Genomic DNA, 16836 nt, shown 5'->3' with positions numbered 1-16836 from the left:
AATGTTCCAGTAAAACAAGGTTGTTCTGACTGAGTCACTGCGTCTGGTTTTCTCCTCAGACGCAGAGAAAGAGAAAAGGTGTCAACTGGCTCAGAACAAAATCCTCTCGGACAATAAATGAAGATCGATCGAGTCACTGATTGATCGGGACTTCAGGATTATCTGCTGTTTCTGCTATTGTGCAAACACAGAGTCACATGAATCCGTCTCTTCAATGACAGCGTTTAACCCTTTCTGCGCATGTGGAGGAAGCACTGGGATACTTTAAAGTACCAGTACCACACTGTAGAAATACTCTATTACAGGTAGAACTCCTGCACTGAGAATGTTACTTCACTGAGAGCACGTGGGTTTTATCCGCTTCGAGTAGTCCCAGTATCACAGTAAAAGTACTTCCTGTAGTTACAGTAGAGTATCACAGTAAAAGTACCTCATCTAGTTAGAATATCACAGTAAAAGTACTTCCTGTAGTCCCAGTATCACAGTAAAAGTACTTCATGTGGTTAGAGTATCACAGTAAAAGTACTTCATGTGGTTAGAGTATCACAGTAAAAGTACTTCTTACACCTGGAATTCACATGCGTCTTGGGGGATCCGAACACAAGTGGACAGGTGGGACACATCACTGTTTATACCTTTGTCTATCATGCGTCTCTAAAGTGTCCAGGACGTCCTCTAGCGTCCTTGTCAGGGACATATCTGGACACATAAGTGTTTACACTCCAAAAGACGTGTGGTCAAATGTGTCCTAGACCACTTCGGTAAGTGGTCTGAGGGACCGGATCACAATGCGTCTCGCTGGCCGTTTACACTTGTGTTTAGCGCTGTCCACGCGCAGGTGTAAACGGGGTCTCAGACCACATTCGGAGGTGGTCCGGGCCACATTGACTTAGGGAAGCTGGTCGTTGGGTCCATGGGCAGAGTTCAGGTACAGGTGGGAGACCTGAGGAATTCTGGGAAGTTGAGTTCAGTTTAAATCACGCAGCCTGTGGAGGCCCAGGAGACCCTACAGGGAAATGACCTGAAAACCACTGTTTGATTTAATATGAGGCGTCACAAGCCAAAAAATGAAGCTATCAGAAAAATGTAGAGCAGTAAAAAGTACAGTATCTTCCCTCGTTCGCTGCAGTGGAATCAAATTCTCAAGTTAAGTACAAGTACCTCCAAACTGTACTTAACCACAGGGTTGAGTAAATGTACTCAGTTACTTTCCACCACTGAGCACGGCAGACGGATTCCCACGTTTCAGACGTGGAAGCTCAGTCAACACGTCACCTGTTGCTGATCTTGTGTCAGAACACCAAGTAAACTTCCTCTTTACCTCACCTGTCCTACCGCGCCTGGTTTATCACAGACGGGACAGAGAAGTGTGAATCAGTCACGACCTGCAGTCAAAGAGGAGTAGGATTTAATCCATTAGTTGTGTGTGTGTGTTTCCTTCTTCTCTCTCCATCAGGTCAAACATCCTGTTGGCTTCCTGAGCAAAGCTCCATCCTGCCTGTCCGACACTCCAGGTCAGGATGTGTTAGCTCCGCGTAGCTCAGCACGCGGTCTGGGGGCAGGCAGTGTTGCCACAGTAGGTGGTTTCCAGCCCAACTGGGCTACTTTTTCTTTGATGTTATAATTTGGGCACGTTTTGTACCAATAGGGCGGCAGGGGACAGGGACAGGTGTAAACAGGTGATCTAAAAACGACAGGAAGTTAGTTACTGTGGTCTGGCAGCTGATCAACACGATAAGCAGCTGCAGCAGTGACACAGCTCATGGAAACAATTAATGTAGGATACTTCAAAACAGAGACACACTGCTGCAATTTGTGCCATAACTCAGTCAAGTCTGAACACACAGACATGAAACACGTGTTGATGGGATTCCGTGTGACGTCCACTTCCTGAGGACGTCGTGATCTCTGACAAAGGTCCATAAATCCAGTTAGACATCAGAGAAAGCAGACTCCTCACAGCTGCAGAACTTCATTCAGAATCTTCCTGTTTTTAAGTTTCCTTCAGTGTCACAGTGACCCAGTGACAGTTGTCTGAACGTCCACGGCTACGCTGAGAACAGGAGCTGATCACAGATAATTCTGCGTACTTAATTTCCCAAAGTGTTACAAAAGTATAGGGTAGCAAACAAAAACAAAGCAAGGCTGAAGCTGCAGAGTCCACCGTTACACGATGCTCCCTGCTTCCTATAAAACTTTCCATCTGTCAGTCCAATCTGACAGCACTGGAACGTATCTGGTTTGATCCGATTCACTGAACAGGTGTGAAAAGAGAAAGTGAGATGGATAGACTGCTATCAGCTTAGCCTAGCTTAGCTTAGCTTAGCTTAGCACGAAGACTGGAAGCAGGGGGAAGCCCCTAGCACTTTGTGGATTTTAGTTCTGCGGAAGGTGCTATACCAAATAAATGTATTATTATTATTGTTGTTGTTAATTTATCCCTGAAAACCAAACTGTTTGGTGCTTAGTTATTAAAGAAGGCGAAAATGACACGACTTAAAAACCTCTCAATTTGAAAAGCCCCTGATTAAGAATACATTATAAAGTGTACGTGACTTTCCCTCTAATGTACTAATTAATTTGCTGCTGTTAATATTAACATGAGACTAATGACGTCTCTATTGACAGATCTGGGTTAATCGGTTGATAGATTTTTGGTTTTTATTTCCTGCAGTTTCAGGTCTTTTGGGTCAAAATGAAGAGACATGCTGTCATTTACCACGAGTGTTTTTTTGATAAGCGGTAGAATTTATAGGTGTAAATGTGAGCTGAAGCTTCAGTGTTTGGATAAAAGCGTCTGACCGACGAGTCAGTGTAAATCATTGACTCCGGTTTGACTCTGCCTCATTTTCTATGATCATCATTTCCGACGCCTCTCTTTTTTTTGGTCCTGGCAGATCTGGGCTTCCATGCCTCCTCTGTTGAATGTTTATCGGCAGCTGGTCTGTTGTGTAGTTGTTGTACAGTTGTGTAGCCGTCGTGTGGCTGTTGTACAGACGTAGTGTCGCCCGTCTCCAGCCTGTCCTTTTGTGGACGCTGCTGACAGGACGCTGGGGCATGTGTGGTCCAGAAATAGCAGCAGGAGGATCAGATTCTCCGGAGCCGATCGGTGCGTCAGCAGCTTCCACTGTCTGTGTTTCTGCTCGGTTCTGCTTTAAACGACGACGTGTTCTAATGTGACTGCAGCAGAACCGGCAGCTGCTGAGTCACGGTGGTAAACACGTGCAGGACGCACAAACCTGGTTCTGGTCTGAGTCACACTGGACTCGCTGGATGCTTTTGCAGCTTCAGACCTTTTATGGGCAGGAATTTACAGCTTTCATTCATTCAGATCCTGAAGCCGCTGGACTCAGGAACTGAGAACTGACGTCCATTAGACCGGCCTGGACTCACTCTAGACCGGTCTAACAGATTTGGACTGAGTCCGTCAGAGTTAATCCAGGCCTGGGTTGGTCTCAGACTGATCTACTATCTGTAAAAACCACTGAATAAGTCTGGGGCTGATTTTAGGCCTATAAAGTGATCCAGACTAACCTCCGTCAGTCTGAGGCTCGTTTCCATGGAAACCACTGATGCCGCTGATGGTGGTGCAGGGGGAAAACCAGAAGTGAAACTCAGCTGATGCGTTGTTTGCTCCGGTCGGATCTTCCACTCCCTGACCATCGTACGTTTTACGTCCCGTTGTTGCAGCTCCGCATTGAAGCCTCTTAATATCTGCACCATTTATTTTACACGTCTGCTGCTTCGTTCACACACATTTACCCAGAAATCAGCCCGAAAGATTTGGGATCTTTGGAAACTTGGGGATCTTTACAAACAGGTCGGGTTTGTGCCGATGGAGCCGACGCTCAGCTGCTGCCTTGGGTTTAAGGCCCGATCAGAGAGCTGGACGAGTAAAATCACATTGACAGCGTCTCATTGTTCTACCAAATCAAACTCTGATTCGAGAACCCTGTGATTCTGTCTGCAGGGTCTCTAAAGGTGAAAAACACACCCCAGTTTTATGGAAGATCCAGATCCGCTGTCAGCTGTTTACCTAGAGGTTTGTATATTTATCTATTTCAACATTATTTCCCATTTCATTCTGATTCTAATGGGGTTCTACCAACTTTGTAATGGTTCTAATTTGATTCTCTTCAGGTCAAACTGGTTTTATTGGGTACATTTTGGTTCTAATGGGGTTCTGCCGTGGTCATACCGGTTCCAACAGAGTTCCCCAAATATACCAACTCTAGCAACATTGTGCCGACGTAAACTAGTTCTAACAGGGTTCTACCAGGGTCACATTTACTCTGATCTCATCATACTGGTTGTAATGAGGCTCTACTGAGGTCATACTGGTTCCATTGGGTTTCTCAGCCTGTAGCAGTTCTAATGAGGTTCTGCTGCTTTCATACTGGTTAAAATGGGGCTGTACTGTTTCTACTTGCAGTTCTAATGAGGTTATTCAACTTCTAAAGGGGTCATAGTGGATCTAACGGTGGTTCTATTGGTTCTACATGATGCAACTGTTCCACTGAGTTTCAATGGTTCAATAGGATTCAACACAAGTCATACTGGTCCCATTGGTTTCAACTGGAGCTTATAACGGGGTTTTACTATGGAAATCATTGGTTGTAATGAGGTTTTTTCCTGGATTTGTAGTGATTCCAAGAAGGTTTTTTCCTGAGGTCATAATGGGATTGCACTCATTCTAATTATTGTCAATTAGTATCTCACAGAACATATTTGTTCTACTAAGGCCAAAATGGATCTATTACGGTTCTATGGGGGGGGGGGCGTCACATTGGTTCTACTGAGATTTTAGTGATGTCAAAACCGTTCTTCTGGTTATATTAGCGTCCTGTAACTGGGGTTCTCCTGGGGTCAGACCGATCACAGTAATTCCACTGGGGTTCTTTGAACTGGTTCCAATGAGCTCTACAAGAGTTGTACTTGGGTCAAAATGGCTGTACACGTCACACAGGTTCCACTGAGGTTCTACTGGCGTTCTCAGTGTTATAGAACGTTTTCACTCAGAGGATCGTTTAAAAACCTGACTGCTGCTTAAAGATCGGAGGAGACCCACAGACAGGAAGTAGAACATGACTGACACCTGTTCATGTGGAACTTCTGCCGTGGATCTCAGGTGAACACCAGGTGAACGACCCCCGGGTGAAAGTGCTCTGTGATTGGTGGAAGCAGAGACGAGGCGGGGAGGCGTCAGATCTGCCACAGGCTTTTATTGCAAAGTGGCTTCCTGTGATCTCAGAAACAACGTTCCACTTTAAGGCTCCAGATGTCGTCGTGTTCTTGTTGTTGTTGTCGTCATCGTCGGTGTTGTTGTTGTTGTTGTTGTTGTTGTCGTCGTTGTGGGGTCATCTCTCACTGCTGGGGTCAAATCTGCTTCCTGTAGTGTTTCTTTACAAAATAAAAGTGCACTCTAACTAACTCTGGTGTGACGGTTACATTCAAACTGAAAGTAAGGCGACGACCAAACAGCTAGAATGACGGTGAGTCTGACAGGAATGAAAACTGAGGTAAACGAACGTTAGCGTGATGACATAAATACAGAGAATTTAATGTCAGGATCTTTTCTGTCTCAACCTGTAATGTTTCAACAAAAAGTGCTGGGTCATAATCTTCTTCTTCTTCTCTTCTGAATGCATAGTCTAACAATGTGTCTGCCTGGTTTGAACATACTGGAGAAGAAACAACACTTTACAAGAATAAATAAAGTCATATGTAAAAACCCGTGTGCTGCGGGAGGCGGAGCGCCGCGGCGCGTCACTCGCCTCCGACACGTGCGGCTGCTTCCTTCACATCGACTTTTTGGCAAAACTCTGGCTGTGAGAGAGAGACAACCTTCCTGGGGTTTGGTAGTGTGTTTTGTTTTCTGCCAGGTGAACAGAAGTCATGTGGCAACAAACTGGGAGGTGTTTGCATATCATTATGTTAATGAGATCTCCTTGTTGGAAAAAAAAAAAAAGCAAAAAGAACAAAAACAAAAAGAAAACAAAGAGGCCTAAAGACGCTAACTCCTTCAGGACATGGATACAGACAGAGCAAGCGGCTGGGTGAAGCGGTGGTGTTCAGGTGGGGTCAGATGCTTCGGTCCGGATGGCACGGCGGTTGGCTTGGCTCCGCTCAGCTCGCCGCGGTGACATCACAGCGGCTTGCCCTCCAGAGACACCACCACGTTCCCGCCCAGCTTCTCGGCCAGCGTGCTGCGGTCCTGGATGTCGTCCAGCCCGTTCACTTGCCACTCGTGTTTGATACCTGAGGAGACACACCTGAGGTCACTGGGGGGTCAGAGAGAGACACACACACACACACCGGCAGACACACTTGAGCTAAACAAACACACCCCAACAAACGACCAATCACACCCGAGCTACTAGTTTCCGAGCGCCGTGTTTGTTCTCGGCTCTGATTAATGACTAATGCTGAGACGACAGGTGAGACACAGAGTGAGACGTCTCGCCACAGAAGCATCTTCCTGAACTCTGAGACACAAACAGAACCCGACAGAGACGTAATCATCTATTATCTATAATCTATAATGATCAGTGGCCGACAGAGGTGACTCTACGGCTGACCCCGGTGACCTCTGACCTCAGCAGGCGACAGGCAGACTCACCTGTAAACTTCTTTTTGATGGCATCTTTAGAGCTAGCGTAGATCATCTTGCTCTTCAGTGGAGCGTTCTCCGGAGCCCTGGGGAACGACAGAACCCGGTCAGAACGCAGGGGAACACAGAACCCGGCTGCAACAATCAATTATTTCCATTATCATCAATTAATCTAAATTTCAATTTCTTGATTGTTTCAGCGTTCGGCCCATGAAAGGTCAGAGCTCGTGGTGACCTCACCACTTGTTCTGTCCGACCAATGGTCAAAAACCAAAAAAATGATGCAAGACAAGGAAAAGCAGAAAATTCTTACATTAGAGAACCTGGAACCATCAAATATTCGGCATTTCGCTTGAAGAACTTATCATTATCAAAATAGTTGAAATGAAAATGGATTTTCTGTTGATTTTTGAAGTTTTCTTTTTTTTTTTGGAAAAAAATGATGTACAGTAATAAATAAAAATGACAGAAGGGAAAAAAAACTAACAAACAAAAAAACCCTCACTCCCTACCCCCACCCCAGAACCCCCCAGAATTTCTTGGCCGCAGTAGGGCCGGCGAATCAAAATCAGGTCTCAACCCTGGGACGTCTTTTCTCCAAAGTCTATTTGAGGGAAGGTTCTTATAAAACGTAGCGACAAAGCCCCTGCAAGTTCCTCTATCGCGGAGGAGTTTGTGAATTGGGTGTTGTTTTAATGTCCGATCCCATGGGAGCTCATGAGCCCTAAACTGGAAATGAAAGAAGAAAGAAGAGCCCGGGAGGTCATGACAGCCTTTGAGATCCTGAAACGAGCAGAGAGCACTTAACAGACAAAATTCATTTTGATTTCTGAAGCACTGATTTGCAGTGAGATTGGTAGGCTCCACCATCGAGGTCCTGGGGTGGGGAATATTTCAAGGCTGAGGTGTTTGATGACTCTGACCATAGGGACGTCTGCGGAGGGAACAGCTGATTCGGCAGCCTAGTTAAGGGGTACATAGGCAGATTTAGGCCAACTACTCTTAAAACCTGATAGGCTGCTGAACTCTTCTATTGCCCTAAGCAGATGAGTTGCAGATGTTGCAGGGTTTACAAATAAAAATCAGTACATCGTCCGCGTAAAGGGCAATGTGATGAGGGCTGCCTCGGACAGACAACGGGCTGATATTCTGCCATTGTCCTAGCAAGTGTTGCCAGTCGAGATCATTGCTGATGGAGCAGCACAAAGAGGAATCTATGAACATGCAGGTTCAACTACTGGACACCAGATGTGTCCTGCTTCACATGTCCAGTTTCAGTGTGTGTGTGTGTGTGTGCGCAAAAGACCTCAAGTTCCCACATAACACTTATGTAAACTGCACAGCGGACTACGCCTGGCTTCAAACTGGTCTTAATGTCACAAACTCCGGCTGGTACAGAGATTTAAGACGAGCACACAGGTACTTTGCACCTTCAGCAGATGAAAGTCAACGTGACATCAAGCAAAACGCCTTTCTGAGGGCGGCGGACCTTCAAGCAAACCCACCGCTCACAACACCTGACACTGTCACATCTTCCATTGTAACTGCCGGCTGCATGCGGCTCCTCGGCCAGAGCCCCTGTCTGAAGTGACTGCTCCCATTTCTGGTTGGAAAGTCACAGAGACTCAGTGAAAAGTCGTGAAGTCCTGAGGGGTTTCCACTCCAGATCTACCAGGCAGATCAAATCCAGTATTTCTTTCTGTTGATTTTTTCCTTCATATTACAGCAGCAGTAAATATTTAATTCAACTACAGTAAGACTAGTAAAGCTTTTTAAATCAGTCTGACAGCAGGACAGCTCTGCTTTAATAAAACAGAAGCTGCATCTCAGCTGTTCTTTGACGGTTTCCTGTAATATTTAGTGCATCGTAATAGTAATCGTGTGGTATTGAGTATAATATCTGTGCAGAGCGGAGTCAGTGTGGATCTGCTGTGACAGGAGTCAGACAACATCTCTTCATCCCCAGTGGTAAAGTTTTTACACCAGCAGCAGCCCCTGAAACGTCTGCTTCAGTGAGGCTTTGTGTCTCTTTTAATCTGGGCGTCCTGTACCTGTGTGGGAGCTGTGTGTGTGAAACACACCTGTAATCTGCTGCTGTTGGCAGAAAACTCAAGTATTTTGGTAATGCTGGTTAATGAGCCACTGTTTCGGCTGTATACATTTTGCAGCGGCAGCCCACTGCTGCAAAGTCACACCGGCCTTCAGGTTGGTGTACTACACGCACGCACCACCCACGAACAACAAAACCCGCCATGGTCAAACGGGCCATCGGGCACCGGGCCAAATCTCGGCAGGCCGTCGCATCGGCGGACGTAAAAAAACCTCCTGAAATAATCCCAGCGGAAACACGGCGAATGTTTGTCAAAATCCCGTCCAGACCTGATGTCCTCTCTCTACGGAGATAACTGAAAACACCGCAGGACTCTGAAGACAATATTACAGGAAGCCAGCAGGTTATATTTTTAATGCAGAGCTATTCCGCTGTTCGCGACATCAAAACGGCTTCAGACATTTTTACGCAGAATTAACAAATGCACTGGAAGTTGTATAAAAAGATTCAAAAATAGAAGACTGACGTGAAGGAGTCGGTGGTCCAGCACAGATGATTAGAAACCTGAGTCACGTAAATACGGAAGAACCAGGTTTTTTACATTTCAGATTGCATCCCGAGCCAGAACACAACATGTGAAGGTGCTAATGGGCCGAATAGATGTCGATGACGAGACACAAGTTCAGTGAAGTTAAATAAAATAAAACATTTTAAAATTATATTATTTTTGAGCTATCTCCTGTCCTACCAGATGTGCTTATCTGACCTTTAAAACATCACTTTTAAACATCAGTATCGTTAAATAAACAGCGGAGCCGCTCCTGCAGCAGGACGAGGACGGAAGAGAGAACTTAAAACTGACCCCAGAGTGGATGAAAGAGAGGAAATATCGATGTAGTATTTGGTCACGCTGACCCGCTGCTCAGTGTAAAAAATAGCTCCCCACTGGAAACCCGACATGGTTTTTCTAAAAATATCAACACTATCTGACAGTCACTGGGAAACGAAATGAAACTTTCCTAAAGATTTTCTAGTTTTGCTTGTATTTGACAGTGTGCGGAGACAGGAACCCTGGCGAGATGGACGGGTGTGACATGAAAAGGTCGTGGTTATGCGGTCTGCACCTTCACCCTCGGGCCACTGGGTCGTTCACCGTACTCCCCACAGCCCTGCAAGCAAACCTACAGTTGACGGGACAAATACAGAACCAAGCACACGGCAGGCGCCGAGTCAGAATGTCACCTGTGCACTGAACACGACCTCCTGCCTCACGTCGCCCTGAAAGTGGAAACGGTCTCGACGACTAATCCTAAAATCTAGGACCTAACCTGCGTCAGTCTGAGAGTTTCGGACCAGTCGGGGCTGATCGATACAGACTCTGAGCCCAATCAATAACTGATCAAAGATCAAAAACAAGAAGACAAAGCTGAGTGTGTCGTCATCAGTGTACATGATGTCACATGACGAGGAGCTGATCAAGCTCAAACAAAGCATCAGAGACCGACTGATCCTGTAAACCCAACCCTCCCGGATCAATACCGTACCAGAAGATGAAGACGAGGTCCTCCTTCTTGGACTCCTTGGTCTCGTAGGTGGCGTCGTACAGGCCGTATCTGCAGTCGTTGAGGGGGAGGAGCTTGACGAAGCAGGCGTAGGGGTCATCCACGGTCTCTCCGATGTCCCCCACCAGGATCTGCTTCCCCTCCTCCACGATGATCTTCTTCCTGTCCTCGCTCAGACAGAACAGAACCGCCTTCTTCCTCTTCTTCACCTCGTCCTGGGTCGAAGACTTCCTCACCTTCATGTCGTTAAACACCCTGATGACCTCATCGTTCACTGTCACACCTGATGCCTGCGGAGGACAGGTACGACTGGTTCATATCGAAACACATCAGCGCGTCTGAGTAAACACACACACACACACACAGGGATATAGAGCTGCAGCCATTAGTCGACTGACAGAAACTATTTTGATCGTCTATTTTTTTCCACAGGAGACGTGAATATTTTCTGGTTTCCTCGTCTTTTATTCTTAAGACTGTTGGTCGCACAGGACAAGACGTCTGAGGACGTCGCTTTGGACTCTGGAAAGTTGTGACTGACATAGTTTCTAGTGAGCATCAGTGCTACAACAGGTAACCTTCCTTTACACAAGCAGCCTATCAATGCCGGTGACCGACCGTGGTGCCTTTACAGACTTTACTGACGGCTACATGGGCAGTTTTATCCATCTCAAATTCAATCTGCAGCGCAGCGAAGTGGAGGGCTCTGAACGCTTCCTGGAGCCGCCGTATATTCAACTAGGTCTGACCCTGAACACAGACCTGTTCGCATGTTGTGCTGGTAAAACCGTTGCGGTGGCACGAATGAGTTGTAGCTGCCGCTTTTTAAAGCGGCAGGTTCGAAGCCTTGATGACAGTCTCCTACCGCAGCGCCTCTTATTGCACCGAACCCTAACCCACAGTTACTTTGCTTTGTTTATTGTAATTTCTATTTTGTGAAATGAAATTAAAGGGTTGCACAACTTCCGTTAGACAAACCCAGGACCTTGTAACCAGCGACGGGCAGAGAGGATGGAGATGAACTGAATCCACGTTTCACCGCAGCATCTTTCAGTTAATTCAAACTGCTGATTCACCACTGGAGAGTGAGAGTTTTTGTTAATCTCCAGTGTCGATTGTTAATTTTTCCCTGTAACTGCACCTTGGACCGATACCGTTTATATACTGTATTTTAGTCCATGTGCCAGGGTGTTCTTGTTATTACAGACTCAGCCTCTTGAAAAAGGAAAACAGGTCTGTGGTCACTTTGGATTTGTCTGCCTGTAATTTTTTGTTTTTTTTAAAACAAACCTGGGAATCACTCGATGAGAATTCCAAACTTTTCCAGACCTTCCAGAGGAAGGAGACTGGTGTGCTGTGACTGGCTGTGAGTGTGTGTGACAGTAACAGCAGCATGAGTCAGCAGGTTTTTATAGCCGATGATTCAGAGCTGAACTCCGACCTCTGCTAATGAATAAAGTCCAACAAACCTCTGCCTGCAGCAGACAGGGAGTCAGTGAACACACCACCACGGGAAGTCTGACCGAGCTCACATTAGGGCTGCAACTGTTTTCATCACGGATTAATATGTACACCGTGTGTGTGTAGAGCCGCAACGATCAGTCGATCAATCGATTAGTCGATCCACAGAAAATCAATCAGCCGCTATTTCGATCATCGAAGAATTGTTTTAGTCATTATTTAAGCAAAACTGTCAAATATTTGCTGCCTCCAGTTCATCAAACATGAGGATTTGATGCTTTTCTCTGTTACAGCCGATAACAAACTGAATCTCTTTGGGTGTTGGACTGTTGGTCGGACAAAACAAGACATCTGAAGACGTCACCTTGGTCTGAGGGAAATTTAACAGACTTTTTTTCCCCTAGCGTTTTCTGGACAAAAGGAATAATAGATACTGCAAATAATAAAGCCTAAAATCTGTATGTACACTTTGATTATTTTTAAGATCAATCAATTAATCATTTCTTCAATAACATGCCAACAAAAGAGTAAAAAAGTCCAACAGGACCTCTTCATACGTCTCTTTGTTTTTCATTGTGGACAATGAGGAGGAGGACGCAGAGACAGATGTGGACACAAACCGTCCAAAGCACGGACACAACCACAGAGTGTCAGTCAGAGACGGGAAAGTCTTTTTACGAGCGTGAAACGCGACTCTCCCTTCAGTCTATTCGTAACAGCGTGTGCACAGTGATGCTCCGGTTTCACAGAATGTTCCTTTAAGCTGCAGCTTCTCATCAAACCCATCAGCTGACTCCTGATGGACTAACAGACCTCAGCTGACCTATTCAAACCTCCGTCGGAGTCTCTGATTCACAAGCTCAATCTCCATCCGTATATAGAAAACGGATTCGCTTTCATTTGTGTGATGCCAAGAATCGGGTCCATCCCACGTGGGACTGCAAAATCACGGATAGTGAACGATCAGTCAATGGACAGAAAAATAATCGACAGCTATTTTGATTACTGATGAATCATTTCAGACATTTTTCAATCAAAAATATTTCTGGATTTCAGCCTCTGTCACCATCTTTTACCTCGTTAACTGAGAATTTGGGAATTTTGAACTTTCTGGATCAGTTACGACCTAACAAGGGCTTCTGTCTGCGTTCAGAGGACACATTTACGTGGAAAGGTCCAAATATCACCATAAACCGAAAAGCTTTGGCGTTTGGACTGTTGGTCGGAGAAAACAAGACATTTGAAGACGTCGCCTTGCAGTTTTCTGACGTTTTATCAACAATGAACCGATTCACCAAACTAAACGAATAAACAGGAATGACCAGATAGACCAGGAGGAGCCTGCGTGTTCGGCTCTTCACACTCCGGATCAGCCGATCGGTTTGATCGACAGGAGCACTGGATCAATAATCCTCCTCTGCTGTGAGTGAAAACACACATGAAGACAGACGATAACCGTGGACTCATTCGGTTGTCTGTCCATCAAACACGGTGCGTTGGAGCAGATAAAACCACCGCCACTCTTGGACCATGTCAGTGAGTAAAATTAAATCCTCCCCTGTGAAAATGATGAACATGGAAACCAGGGCTACTGTCAGGATCAAATACTCCACCGGTTATTTCCCGTATTAACGCTCGTCTGTGAAATGTCAGGAAATGGTTCACGGGGCCAGTTTCGTTATTCCACAGCCCAGATTAGTTGATTAATTCTGCTTTTGCTGTGACACAGACGAAGGTTTAAACTGTTGGGCGGTGAAAACTTAGAACAGGAATATTTCAACTAGTTCTTGGTTGCAACCCTAATTATATGTACCGATATTCTGGTATCAAATGAAATAGAATGCATTGATAGGTTTTATCCGAATCTCCCGCTCCAAGGACCAGTGGTCCCCCTTCGTCTTATCCACACTGAGGCTGGATGATGTTCAATATTCTAGTTCATGGCTTTGTGCAATTTAATTAAAATCTTGGTAGGTCGGCACAAAAAAGTGAAATCTGTCTCAAATTCAAATATACAATCCAACATATGTGGATAATAAAGCTTCCAATAATAAATAATCAGTGCGTGTAGCTTTCTTTGGCTTTAACCGGAGCAGCTGTGACTCTGAACTGCAAACTTCTTCACGGGAAACTATTAAAGAATGAAATTCGGTCTTAACAAAATCTGTCACAGCCTGACCTCTACTAAACTTGAGGAGATCTACTTTCTGAATAAAAGTTTTAAAATGCGTCTGAGATCCAAGCCTTCACCTCCAGACGGTTCCCTTCTTCCTGACAGTGACACGGGGAAGAGTTTCACTGCTGCTTTAGAGGGAACCGACACTTTCTTTCATGAAACCCGTCGACCACTTTTACCTCATCAACCGCGAGGAATTTCTGACTCGTCACCACAACGTAAACCCACCTCTCACCTGACAAAACTAAATCGAGTTAAATGCGCTGATATCTGGATTGTGCCCGAGTCGGTTTTTTTACCGTCACGTATAACGGATCGAGGCTGTAGTCGATTTATCGATTGACAGAAAATTCACCCGAAACTCTCCTGATAGCTGGTTCATCATTTTAGTCATAATATTTGCTGGTCAAAGCTTCTGCGAAGTGATGACTTGATGCTTCTCGTTGTCAAGTCTAATTGTAAACTTCATATTTTTGGTCGAATCAAACCAGTAATCTGAAAACAACATCTTTTCACCACATCCACTTTATAGACAAAGCCTTAGGCAGGAAAATAATCGGCTGATTCATCCGTGATGAATGAAATGACCGTTACTTATGTTGATAATTGATTCATCATTCAAGTGATTTTTTTAAACCAAAAATACAGAAAACACGCTGGTCCCAGCTTTTTCAGGTGTGTTTTTGCTGCCTTGCTCTTTTTTATCTGACGGTGAACCAAACTAAACATCTTTGGTGTTCGGACAAGATGACCAAACTGAAAATGTCACCTCGGGTTTAGGAAATCGTGGCCTCTCTCACATTTTCTCGACCAAACAATAAATGGAGGAAACTTTCAGCGGAAACGAACGTTAGTAATGAAGCTGGAATTGGTTTAGTTGCAGCCGTAATAACTTTTACTTTATCTTTGTTCTTTTTATTGCCGTGGCTCTGATATCGATGCTGTTTAGCTTTCTCTCTCTTTCAATTACAACCAATTTTTTTGGCCTTATTGATTAATCTGCTGATAAATCCTTCGATTTATCATTTAGTCCGTAAAACCGTAGAAAACTGTGGAACGACATCGACTCGTTTGTCCGACCAACCGACCAAAACCCAAAAATATTCATTTTACCGGATATAAGAACCGGGAACGATCACACTTTGACTCGAAGGACTAATGGATGATCAGAATAGCTGCTGGTTTACTTCCTTCGGGTCGACTGGTCGATTAACTGACGAACTGTTGCAGCTTTAAATTTCTGATGTTCATCTTGTCTGGTCTGATTCCTTCAGAAACTGATAACAGGAGAAGTCAGCGTCTCCTCGGCAGGACGGGACCGCTGGTTAGTCCGGCTGCTTACTGGGAGGCTACTGGTTCGCTGTGGAAACCAGCCTGCAGGCCTTCAGACAGGCAGCAGTGACTCTGCAGTCTGCCTCCCTGAGTCTGGGAGCCAACCGGCTCTAAACCCAAACTCCTGAACCCGCTCCCGCAGCTGAACCGCTTCGGTTCAGATCCTTGAGCCCAGCGGGCCTGGTTTAGCCAGGGTCCGGTAGTCCGTCGCTGCTGGGTGCGGGCTGGTTAGCCCAGCGGGACCACAGCCGGAATAAGATGGCCGCCCCGGGCCACACGGTCTGGGGGCAGGCCCGGCCCAGCCCGGCCCGGCCCGGCTCGGAGCACGGACCGTAATGTGTATGAAATCAGAAAAAACTCGGTCGAAGCCCCCGGTTCTAATCCCGTTACCGGGACACGATTCTGTGGGACGGAAACACCGAATAACCGTCGGTGTAGACGGACGGAGCAGCTAATTACGGGAGCGGCAGCCATGCTAGCTAACATCACGCTACCCGCGGAGCCACATACCGCTCCGACAGAGACCCGCGGGATCCGGACTACACATGAACCTGCTTCTCCAAACCACGATCCAACCCGGGGGAGCGTCTACGGCCGGTACTTACCATGTTGTCCCGGGGTTTGTCCGCGCTGCTTCGCCGTCAAATCGGGGTTTCTCCGGGGTGAAAGGTAGCGGGGAATGTGGCCGGCCGACCGGAGGAGGAGGAGGAGGAGGAGGAGGAGGGGCGGGGCGGGGGCGGGGCGGGGCCACACAGGGATCAGACCTGCGACACGCACAGCACGGACCGGAGCGGTTCACCGTCCACAGCCGTGTCAAACTGCTGCGGGAAAAGCTGCTTTAAAGCTGCTCATCACAACAGCAGGAAAACACGAACCAGACTCTGTCTTTTCACGGGTGTAACGTTTGACTGATGTTTGAAGACAAGTCAAACGTTTCTTCAAATGTTCATGTAATGTCACTCTCTTACTTCATGACGAAAAGAAATCAGAGCGACACCAACGGGGTCGACAGCGGAGGGAAACCCTCATCACAACTGGCAACATCTGGAGAAGCCAGAGCTGCTCAGGAAACCGGTGAGGTGAAGGTCAGACTGAGCTTTTTGTCCCGGCACCAAAGGTGTTTGGAGACGAGGAGGAGCAGCATTTAAGACCGAATATCAGAGGGTTCTGGGGGAACAGTGAAAAGTGGACAGAGTCTGGCTTCTACAACAGGACCACGATCCAAGGCAGACCTCAGAATCCACCGTGAACCACTTCAAGGAACACAAGCTGAAGCCTCTGCAGTGCCCCCCCCCCCCCCCCGACCTGGACATCACTGAACATCTGGGCAGATGTTAAACCTGCTGCGTGAGCAGGACAGACTGAAACATCTCAGAACCTGAAGTGATCTGAGGCTGAAAATCCACCGGTCAGGACCAGAAAGACTCGGAGCTGCTACACAAAGTGTCTGCAGGCTGTGACATCTGCCAGATGGGGGGGGCGGGGGTGGGGGGTCTAACTAACAGAGGAAGAAAGGCTTGTTTTTAATGTGTGTTCCCTGCAGGGGTGGATTCTCCTTTTTTTTTCTTTTTTCAAATCAACTAAATATGGAATTTGCCTTCTGCAAACAACTGCATCTTGATACAGTTACTCCAAGTTCTCCACG

The 16836-nt window shown here is 46.3% G+C and overlaps 1 protein-coding gene across 1 annotated transcript; it reads right to left on the bottom strand.

Moving 5' to 3' along the window:
• Nucleotides 1-5202: 5202 nt before the first annotated feature.
• cfl2 (cofilin 2 (muscle)) lies at nucleotides 5203-15916 on the bottom strand. The gene is made up of 4 exons (XM_040137853.1): nucleotides 15797-15916; nucleotides 10205-10512; nucleotides 6620-6696; nucleotides 5203-6258 (listed from the first exon to the last, which is right to left on the bottom strand). The coding sequence occupies exons 1-4, from the start codon at nucleotides 15797-15799 to the stop codon at nucleotides 6146-6148; spliced, it is 501 nt and encodes a 166-aa protein (XP_039993787.1). The 5' UTR covers nucleotides 15800-15916; the 3' UTR covers nucleotides 5203-6145.
• Nucleotides 15917-16836: the final 920 nt, after the last annotated feature.

The sequence above is a fragment of the Xiphias gladius genome, chromosome 10, assembly GCF_016859285.1.
Source record: "Xiphias gladius isolate SHS-SW01 ecotype Sanya breed wild chromosome 10, ASM1685928v1, whole genome shotgun sequence".
NCBI lineage: Eukaryota > Metazoa > Chordata > Actinopteri > Istiophoriformes > Xiphiidae > Xiphias > Xiphias gladius.
This window is presented reverse-complemented; position numbering and strand designations above follow the sequence as displayed.

Bases quoted from the DNA above. Each gene is read 5' to 3' on its own strand.
- cfl2 (XM_040137853.1), bottom strand. The intron at 6,697-10,204 runs GTACGGTATTGA...GTCGTTCCCCAG, and splicing joins GACCTCGTCTTCATCTTCTG to GGCTCCGGAGAACGCTCCAC. The intron at 6,259-6,619 runs GTGAGTCTGCCT...GTGTCTCCTCAG, and splicing joins CATCAAAAAGAAGTTTACAG to GTATCAAACACGAGTGGCAA.